This window comes from Muntiacus reevesi, chromosome 14 (genome assembly GCF_963930625.1).
Source record: "Muntiacus reevesi chromosome 14, mMunRee1.1, whole genome shotgun sequence".
Lineage (NCBI taxonomy): Eukaryota > Metazoa > Chordata > Mammalia > Artiodactyla > Cervidae > Muntiacus > Muntiacus reevesi.
In genome coordinates, this window is record NC_089262.1 from 36,319,567 (window position 1) to 36,330,746 (window position 11,180).

An 11,180-nucleotide genomic window follows, 5' to 3' on the forward strand; every position below is an offset into this window, starting at 1 on the left:
AACAGATGTACTATTCAAGGTCACAAATCATCAAGGAAATAAAAATCAAAACCACACTGAGATATAAACCCACACTTATTAGGATAGTAATTATTTAAAAAAAAACAACCCAGAAATAAGTACTGGTGAAGATATGGAGAAACTGGAAACTTGTTCAATATTGGTAGGAACGTAAAATGATGTAGCTGTTACAGAAAACAATGCAGTTTCCTCAAAAAGTTAAAAATAGAACTGCTATGTGACCCAGCAATCCTACTTCTGGGTATTGAACCAAAAGAATTTTAAAAGGCTATTAAAGATATATTAGCACCCCTATGTTCATTGCACCATTATTCACAATAGTCAAGATACAGAAATGACCTAAAGTCCACTGAAAGATGAATAAACATGCAATGGGACATTACCCAACTGTGAAGAAAGAAAGAAATTTCTGGTATATATTGCAACATGAATGAACACCATGCTAAGCAAAATATCCAGTCACAAAAGGATAAATACTACATTATTCTGCTTATATGAGGTAGGTATCTATTTCATCAAAGTAAAAAGTAGAATGGTTGTTGCAGGGGCTGCTGGGAAGAGAAGTGATGAGTTGCTGTTTAATGGGTATAACATTCCAGTCATGCAAGATAAAAAAGTTATAGAGATTTTCTATATACCTTTGTGCTTAGAACTAAGAATACTAAACATTTAAAAAATCATTAAGAGGGTAATCTTATGTCATGTGTTTTTTGATCACACATACACACATACACACACTCACATACCCAAGTGTCTTAAGAAGCCGAAAGAGGAAAATGTTTCAAGGAGAGTGTGGTCAGTCACATCAAATGATGTTGAAAAGTAAATAAAATGATAAAGAATTAATTACTCATTAGCTTTATGCCAAAAAAAATCACTGGCAACCTCGACAAAAACAATTTTAGTGCAGTGGTAGTGAAATAACATTAATATGGGGTAGGCAAGGAAAGGAAATAACAACCTGAAGACAGAGGCAATGCTTTCACAAATATCAGAGAAATAGCACAGTGGATAGAGGCACAGATGTGGAGTCAAAGGAGATTTTTATTTCATTAAGAAGGGTAATAAAGTATGATTGTGTGGTGACTGGAATGATCCGGCAGTGGTAGAGAAAAATAATTATGCCGGAGAGGGAATAAACTGGGGATCAAACTTAGGAGATCTGAATGAAGGGGATCCAGACCACAAGTAGAGAGGCTGGATTCAGGCAGAAAAAGGTCCATGACTTCTTACCTAAAGAAAATGCAGAATGCACAGAAATAGATGCAAGTGGGTTGATGGGTTAATGGTGGGAAACTGAGAAAGTTCATGTCTGTTTGCATCTATGTTTTTCCTGTAAAATAAGAGATGACGTCATAAGTTTAGAGTGGGGTGGGAAGGAGATACTGATTTGAGAAGTAAGAAGAGGTATGAAGTTATTATCTCAGAGAGTAGAAAATTGAATTTACTATTGATGTGTAAGATTCATGGTGAGAGATTTCTAGTTAGTGGAACCATCCAGGCTGTGTACTTCAGTAGTATTTAACCATTGGAGTTTTCTGGGATTGGAATAGATTTTTAAAAAAAATGTTTTACTAAGTTGCACTTTTTTTTCCAAGGAATCAGAACAGAAAAGAGTAAGACAAGAGAATTAAGGACATTTTTCAAGAGTTAAACTCTAATGCTGGATCAAATAGAACTGACACAAATAGAAATGAGAACACGAGGGGTGACAGTTCTGTAGCCTTCTCTTCTAGCAACTCTCAAAGCAGAATCTTTACAACCCCTTGACCAATTTTCTTCTCTCAGAAAATCCCAGGGCAGGTCATAGCAGGAGTGTGCTTAGGATTAATTCTGTATTAAGGCAGCCTAGGACTTCCCTGGTGGCTTAGAGGCTAAAGCATCTGCCTGCAATGCAGGAGACCCAGGTTCGAACCCTGGGTCAGGAAGATCCCCTGGAGAAGGAAATGGCCACCCACTCCAGTACTCTTGCCTGGAAAATCCCATGGACGGACAAGCCTGGTAGGCTACAGTCCATGGGGTCCCAAAGAGTTGGACATGACTGAGCGACTTCACTTTCACTTTTCCCTTTCAAGGCAGCCTAGGTCCTCCTTCTCCTCATCTTCTTCCTCCTCCTCCACATGGCAACAGAGGAATATATGTCAGAGATGTGCATTGAGATAGGTTCCCATTTGCCCATGAGGACTCCTTCAAGTACATCTTCCTCTGCATCAGCCAACAAGTCAAAGGAGACCTACAGGGAAGCCTCCCAGGCAACTAAGACTGGCATTCATTCACTGGAGTCCACTTTCCTTCATGAAATAAAAATTCTCCAAGTGAATCAAGGAATACAACCATCATTTACAATGTTGACCAAGGATAAACATGACTGCTTCATAAAAATTAGTTCAAAAGAAGAATTTTTTCATGTGAAACATAAAATTAGTTGACATTAAAGATGGAGTGGTCTCAGAGTCATCCACTCCCAGGATCCATAAAGAAAAACAGACACAAAACAAGAGCACATCTAACAAAGCAGTGGACCATCTGTTTCAGTACCTGATCTCCGGAGGTGACTAATCCTGGCAGTTTCTCAAGAATGTTTAACCATCTCCTCCTGCCTCTCTTCCTGACCCATCTTCCTCTCTTAACAGAGCATAATAAAAGCATATGGTGCTGTAGAAAGTGTCTGGTTGCTGAATTTCATCTGAACCATGGTAAATTTCTCTCTCAATTTTCTTGCCTTTTAGAGTATATGATTTACATATTTTCCTGGTCCCCAGTCTTCTGAGACTGATTCTAACCCTTGAGAGACAGGTAATAGAATCTATAAGCTTCTTGAGGATAATAAATTACATGATTGTACCTAGAAGTTCCTCGAGTGTCCATGGGCAATAGTTATAGATAAGTCTCACTGGTGGTAACATTAATAGGTAAAATATTCATATTAACAGAGCTGATCCCTTTAACCAATGATAATTAAAATGCACGCCTATGTATATATGAGACTTAACCTTCTCTTGAAGGCTCAGAGTGCATCAATTACTTTATTTATGTGCTTTAAAGCATGGAGGTGTTAGTAATTACTTTAGGTCTATCAGATGATTTGGCTCTATTTACACTGTCCCAGGTTGCTCACGGGGACAGTATGGATCCAGCTGTGTTGTTACCCTGGATCTACCTGGAGGAATGATTAATTAGGTAGCCCCAGAGGCCTACTTACAGGATCTATTAAGAAGATTCTCAGAAAAGAAATTATCTTAACAGAAAATTGATACACGTATGGGCATGCACACACACATACACGCACATGTACATGTGCATGCAGAGAGTGAATTAACACTGAGAGTGATGCAGAGTACAGAATAAAATCTATCCTACATATTGTCCTCTGCCTGGCCCTCATAAACTCATTCCTAAGTCCTAGGGCAAGGTGGCAGCACCAAAAGAATCAACATAAATCAAAGAACTCTTTTGCTGGCATCCATACAAAGCAAAAGGATTGACCGGAGCTGGCAGTGTTGGCACTCAGGGTTTCAGTGGTGATGGCAGACAGAGTCAGCAGTAGGATCGGCATCCACACTTTCCACAGCAGGGGACCCAGCTCTGGGAGCCTTTGACCACAGTGGAATCCTATCCAAGGCCCTTTTTACACATTGATGTCCTCAATGCTGGGCCTTTGCAGACACAGCACAGGCTCTGGTGGGACTGCCAAAGCAGTGGTGTTCTGAGTATAAAACTACAGAAGTACAGTTCCTCTACATGTCAAAGCAGCAAAAATGACAACTCACCATAACCTCCCCAAAACAGGAAAGAAGGAAAATCGCAGTGTGTGATAGCCCATAAAAATGGTTTATAAAAACATATTTAAAAATTTGTCCAGAGATTTCTAGAACTATTTGGAAGTCCATGCAGGAGGTACTTGAGAGGGATCAAAACTGACAATTAAGATAACTCTGATTTTACTTTGGGACTTATAGAGTTTAGGGGACATTACCTTTTATGTCCTATATCCTTATTTATTAGTCTTCCCTCAAAAATATTGCCTATTTTTATAGCCAATATATGTCACTCAGCAGTTTTACTCTTCCTCTTTGTAACTTACTCTTTCTATTTTGATTAGGCAGGGTTAGAATTACAGAGGAGAAAATAAACACTACATAAGGATATAAAAACTCTTCATATGAGTAAAGTGTGTGAGCTGTAACATATAAATGTATCTATTTTAGCAACTTGAAGTTTCTTTTAGTTAACTCTTTCAGAGCCTGGATTATGCTAAATAATTAAAATAAAGTGAGTTACAACCACAGTTATGTATGTTTCAAATTCATGTAAACCATGATTTAAATATATGAGGTATGGTTTACAAATACAAAGACTGATCATGTTCTTCCTATTAAAAAACAATTCACATTTACCTTTGTGCTTGATGGCTTTCTGGTGCTGACTGTTACTACAGTTTGTGTTTATGATGCCACTATTACCTCAAAGGGGCTTGAAAAGTTGTGATGTGTTGTGCTTAGTTGCTCAGTCCTGTCCCACTCTTTGCGACCCCATGGACTGTAGCTCGCCAGGCTCCTCTGTCCAAGGGATTCTCCAGACAAGAGTACTGGAGTGGGTTGCTATGCCCTCCTCCAGGAGATCTTCCCAACCCAGGGATTAAACCCAGGTCTCCCACTTGGCAGGCAGATTCTTTACTGTCTGAGCCACCAAGGAAACTTATAGATAAGATGAACAAACCTGTGGCCTATAAATACAACAAAAGTAGCTGGTCCTATGACACAACAAAAATGATATCAAATGGACAAAGAACTAATTTAGGAGTGCCTCCTAAATTGTCATTAGTGACCACTAGCATCACCAGATGGGCTGAATTTAAGTGATGTTGATGGCTGGTATCAAAGAGCATCAGAACTTTAAGGAAATGAGGGGGAAGGTTTCACATTTATCACAATGACCCAATTTGAACACTTAAAAAGCAATTAAATCATTTTTATTGTTCAAGGTGCATGGTGAACTGTAATGTCAGTTATCAGAAATGTTCCCAACCTGGGCCATTAGCCTTGAGTCAGATATGGGGCTCTGGCTCTAAGCCTAAATGTAAATTTGAACATTCACAGATAGACTTCATGGTCCATTAGAAAGAGCTCAATCAAAGAAGTATATTTAAATTTGACTCTGTCACTTACATAAAGGTTTCCCTTAGAGATACCCTAAGCAGTGTTTCTCAAACTTTAAATGTGTATGCAGTCACCTGGGGATCTTGTTAACATACAGCTTGGGATTAAATGAGTCTGAGGGCTGGGGTCTGAGATGCTGTATTTCTACCAAGCACCCATGTTCGCTGATGCTGCTGGTCCCTGGATCAACTATGAGCAGCAAGGCCTGAGGAGATTATTGACAGAACATGTGAAAGCACGTGTGTTCATGAGAAAACACTTTGTAAACTGTAAAATGACACAAGTATCACTTTATATTAATTAGTAGTAGTTGGTGATTCGGTTCAATTCAACAAGGAAGAGGCCCAATAGGATAAATTAAGTTAGTTCTAATAAGGTGGATGAACCTAGAGCCTATTATACAGAGTGAAGCAAGTCAGAAAAACAAACATGTATTAACACATATATATGGAATCTAGAAAGATGGTACAGATGAACATTTTTGCAGGGCATCAATGGAGACGCAAACATAGAGAATAGACTGTAGACACAATGGAAGAAGGAGAGGGAAGGATGAATTGAAAGAGCAACATTGAAACATATACACTACCATGTGTAAAATATATAGCAAATGGGAATTAGCTGTATGATACCTGGAGCTCAAACCTGATACTCTGTGACAACCTAGGAGAGGTGAGACGGGATGGGAGGTGGGAGGGAAATTCAAGAAGAGGACATATGTAAACCTATGCCTGATTCATGTTGATCATGATATATGGCAGAAACTAACACAATATTGTAAAGCAATTATGCTCCAATTAAAATTTTTCAAAAGTGTAAAAAATTATGTTCCAGATATTTAAGTTTTTTCTTTTTAGCAAAATCAAAACAAAACTGGGAACGGAACAGACAGCACAAGAAAGCTAGTCATTTTAAACAATCTTGTTGCTTTTTGATTGCTTTGAATAAGATATACTTCCATATCACTATAAGGACTAAAATGATGGGGGAAAATGCCCTGCTTTCTAAAAGAAACTTGTACAATTAGACCCAGTTCCAGATTTGCCCTGACAATCTTATCTCATCCTAATCAAAACAGAAATAGTAAATGACAAGGAAAAGGAAAACAGTTGGCTCTAGGAACAAGAAGAAGAGATCACTGTGAGGTAAGAAATTAAAAACTAACAAAAGCCAACACAGGATCACAGAAGTCAGAGCTATTTTAAACACATCTCGTTTCCCTAAGTAACACTTTCCTTTATCATTGGTGTTAGCATTTCCTGGAAGAGTGTACAAAATCTGCAAGAACATTGATTTCTAAAGCATTTCTGCGTTCCTTATCTAACGTACAGTCAACAATTGCTGTTCAAGTTTTGGTTTGAAAACTGGCAAGGGGAGGTCAAAGAAAGGCAGATGACTTCCAGTTGGTAGGTAAGTTTAATAATCAGGGAATGTACATAGGAAGTTTGTTTGGAAGCAGCTGCAAGATAAATGGATCTCTGTGCCTATTTAAAAGTTTATACAGAGGCCTTAACGAGGTTCAGCCATGTACACTGTCCAGATGGTCTCAATAACACATTGCTCTCTCAAGGCTGCTTCCTTGAAAATGGCTCCCACTGTGGAAATGATGGGCCAAAAGTGCATTTCAAGGACAGGGGAGAGGGTAAGCAAACTGACTGCCCAGGTCCCACTCACAGACCAACTGGTGGTCAACTCAGTAAACAACTCTGACACCAAGGAAACATGCACTCCTTCTGAGGCTCTAGTCCCACAACACTAGCCAGTCTTTCAGTATTACATGGTCAACTTACTGTATTATGTGAAGAAGACTTTCATCATATATCAGCAAATGCATAACAGACCCTTCCCATTAAAACAAAAACCCTTCCTGATCTTTTAGATTTCAGACAGAATGACTCCTTGTCATAGATCCAGATCACCAACAATTTACCCAGATTAAGCAACAGCTTGCTTGCTCCCGTGATGGATCTTTTTACAATGGTTCTGGCAGCACTGTGATTATAAAAGTTAAAACTCGGCTTTGAAGATACCAGAAATTCATCAGACTCACCTTCACCTGAACTTGACACTTTGTCTCCCAGCTTCCATCCCTGTTTACCCTCTCTCACCTGTTTATGGTAACAGGATGGATCATTCATAGTCCAAAATGCCAGAACACTGCTAAGCAAGCATGTATGAATGAAAACTCAGTTTGGTGTCATCAGAGATAGGAAGAAAAGACAAATGAGACTGAAATCTGAGTAACTGTCAGGGCGTTTCAACAGTACCATTCCTCTGAAAAATAAAGTGAAAGTAAAAACTACTAATACCGACTACTAACTTAATTCTTTAGGCCAGTCAATACCAAATCATGATGCCATTTAAATGCAAAACAGACACAGAAATTCGGATATGAAAGCATTCAATATGCAGACATCTTGAGAAACAGTTTAAAGATGCCAGAACTGCACACCTGGGGGGAAGATCACACACCTGCAGATGGTTCTTTGCACTAGCTCTGGGTAATGCAGGTCAGCTGACCCAAGAGGATGGCTTCATAATTAGACAGCTCTTCACTCTCCAGTTGCTCCACCTAAGAAAACCTGAAGCTTAGAGGATGACTGAGCAGCCATTCCCTTCTACAGAAGGGAATGGTACTTGTGTGGTACCATCAGGAGTGGTTTTAAATGGTGGAGATAATTACTTAATTCAAGCTGTAGCAACTGGCCAAGTAAACATGGAGCAGCCAGGAAGCTATTAGCATGATTTTAAGGCAATTATTCCATTAGCGTTTAATAGTCTCCAATTAGTCTTCCCTGACTATCAAAGTTTGAACATCTTTTTTTCCTCCAAAAATTCTCACAGTTTGAGTAATGCAGAAAGGTACCAAACCCATTTTTAAACCTGGGTTTATATGTGTAGATCTGCCAAACCTACATTACAGAATCATGGGGGAATTGAGGGATGCAGATGGGCAAAATAGGGTTTTTATCTCAGAATTATTGAGGATGAGAATGGAAAGCTTTGCAAGGGATCCACTTTGAGTATAAAACTAAGAGAAGTTAGGCAAGCAGTGGAAATTCCCACTGTCTTGAGTGCTATCATCATTGTGTCTGTACTGTAGTACTATCAGAATATCGAAGCCTTTGAACATAGGTTTCCACCTTGTCCTGTGGGAACAGAAGAAAATTCCTTCTGCTCCTGCCAATGCCTTATTTCCTTGTCCTTTCAGCCTGATTAGTACTTGTTGCTGCTGAATCATCCAGATCCAAACCACAAAGCATTTCCCTCCAAAATTCCTAGATAATTTTTCTAAGGACCATATTTAAAGATCATATCACTCAACTGATAGCAGGTCATTTCCCTTCACTGAGATGCAACTTTCATGTCTGTGAAATGGAGTTAATACTTATCAGCATCACCTGCTTCACAAGGTTTGGGGAAGGATTATGTTATCTGGGTTATATGTTAGGGCTTTGAAAAGTGAAGTATTATAAAAATGTATGTTAAATTCAGGCATGATATCATGCCATCCCTCAGAACTTGCAATGTGAGCTTGAGCTTTTAACCTCCCTGTGTCTCTGGAGAGTCACCTGTCAGGAGGCTGGCACCAGACTCTTGCCCTTCTTACCTTTTAGGCCTCCATAAATGCTCAGGTGAGACCATGTTAAAGTACCTGTCTAAAGACCAAATAAAAAGAAAGAAAAGGGAATAGGGATGCCTGCGGAAGTGAGAGTGGAATTTTGCCAACAAAGTTCTGTAGTTTCTACTGTCTCCTCCAAAAGAGCAATCTCTAGGCTCACCCGGGAGCAGGGTAAATGCAGAGCGGAGAAGCTGGCTTGTTCTCTTCCTTAGAGACACCTGGGCTCTTGGGAAATTCCCTCCTGAAGAAGGGCAAGAGGAGACAAACCCTTCCCTTCCAGGGCTTGGCGCTCAGAGGGTAGCCTGTGTCTGTCATAACCGCCAAACATCCATTTGACTAAAGACCATTGATTTCAGCTACTGATCAATTCCAGGGCTACTGGTTAGAGACTTTCAAGAAAAAAAATTTTTTTTTTTCTTAAGCATGATTTCCCCCAGTGGCTGAGAGAGGGCGCCGGATGGGTAAGAGCTAGAGAAGGTAGACCAGAAGGTTGAACTTGATAACCCCCGCATAGCTCGAGGCAAAGGACGAACTACCTGTAGGTATTTTGTCCTCTAGTCGAGTCCTGGAAGGGTCAGGCGAGTCAGGGAGATAATCTGCACTGTCGGCCCAAGCGAAAAGTCAACGAAGTATGGCTGTGAACCCAGCTGTCACCGTGGGATACCGTCCTGAAACCACCGAGCCCCTGCACACCCGAACTAGGGTCTGCTGCGCTCCCGCCCCCAGAAACCTGCCCAGTCCTCTGGTCCAAGTCGCGCGCTTCGTGTTGAAGCGTCTGACCCCTCCAGGCTCTTCCTCGCTTTGCTCAGGCTTCCTTCTTTCTAGCCTCCCTGGACACCAGCGCAATCATCTTTTCCCTAAGATTTGCGGGTGAAGCCCACCCCTCCGTCGCATTTCACGCAGGTTCCCCTGCCCGGCTTCTGTCCCGAGCAACAAATGCACGGTCCGCGAGGGTTCGCTTTCCTGACCCGCGCGCTGGACGCTGCTCACCGCCCTTGGACCAGAGTCCAGATGGTGACCACTCGGCCAGGCCGTCTAGGTCCACGCAGATCAGGAAACGGCTCCCCACATTCCTCTCCCCGCTTCGGCTCCAGGTCAAGGGCATCGATCAAGCCGCCGGCGGTCCCTGAACTTTCATCACTCTTCGGGAAGCGCTTTGTCTCTTTAAAGGAGACTAGGGACGAATATTAATGACTCGGGGAGCTTCTCACCGAGAAATCCACCAAATTCTCTTGATTCCGTGACAGAGATGGAGTCGGAGGTCCACGGGCCAGAGCCGAGCCTTTAGGACAGCGGCTCGCGCTCGCCGACCACCATCATCCCACAGCCCCAGAAATGGTCCCCAGACCCAAGTCTCCGGGGGGGGGGAAGCTGGGGGGCAGGGGTGGGGGGGTTCGAGGGGCCATCCTAGAGTCAAGCCTTTCCCCTGCCCCAGCCCTCTCGACACAACCTGCTTCAAAAACCCATGGAAAAGCAGTCACCTTGACTCCCCGCGCCACGGTCCCCAGAGGTTTGGGAAAGCGCTGGGAGGCCGGAGGCGCCCAGGCACGCACTCGCCTGGCCCGAGACCCACCCGTGGAGACGAGTTTGCCTCCCGCGGGCATCTTGGCAAGTTACCACTTAGCGGAGATAAAGCAGGGCGGGGCAGGTGGAGCGGACGCCGAGCGCCCCGGCGGCAGCCTCTGCGCGCCTACCTGGGATGGCTAAATTGGTGAGGGGTATGCTGTGGATGCTCTCCGGCAGAGTTGCCATCCAGTCGGCGAATTTCAGCTCGTTCTTCCCTTGAGACGAGGCCATCGTGCGGTCGGTGTGCCGCGCGCTGGTCCTCACACTCCTCGGGCAGGCTGGCAGGCTGCTGCCGCTAATCCAATGTTTGCTCCCAGCCCCGCTAGAGTTTACACTCCGCTGTGCGCCACACCCACAGGATGGCGCAGACACATGCTAATTTTAATAATTATTCAAAACACCCCATGCTCCCCGAGTGCCTCCGCCAGACTCCGCTGGAGCTTTTGTTCCTGACGTCCGCACTCAGCTTTCTGCTCTCTCCGCTCCCTCCCCGACTCCCTCCTCCCGTCTTATCCCTCCTATGCGTCTCTGTCTTTTCTCGCCATTTCTACAGCATTCCTTTGCTTCTTACTATTTATTATGTGCTTTTTTTTTTTTTTTTTTTAACTTGGTTCACACAGCTGTTTTGCCCACGATCTTGTTCGGCCCTTTAATGTGACTTATGTTTGAAAGACAATCTTCTGGTTGAAGCTAAGATCCTAGAAGACTTTGGGATGCTATCACCTCCCCTGAGCAGACTCTCATACTGGCTTTCAGGACTTTCCATTCTTACTGAAGAGCTTTTCCTTTCGTCAGCTACAACAGGTTATTTC

The 11,180-nt window shown here is 42.5% G+C and overlaps 1 protein-coding gene across 1 annotated transcript in view; it reads right to left on the reverse strand.

Moving 5' to 3' along the window:
- The window catches only part of PLCXD3 (phosphatidylinositol specific phospholipase C X domain containing 3), a 181,725-nt gene extending 171,067 nt beyond the window's left edge, over positions 1-10,658 (reverse strand). Inside the window, exon 1 of the mRNA XM_065905656.1 lies at positions 10,497-10,658. Within this exon, the coding sequence (XP_065761728.1) occupies positions 10,497-10,599 (103 nt within the window). The 5' untranslated portion in view covers positions 10,600-10,658. The remainder of the gene's footprint in view (positions 1-10,496) is intronic.
- Positions 10,659-11,180: the final 522 nt, after the last annotated feature.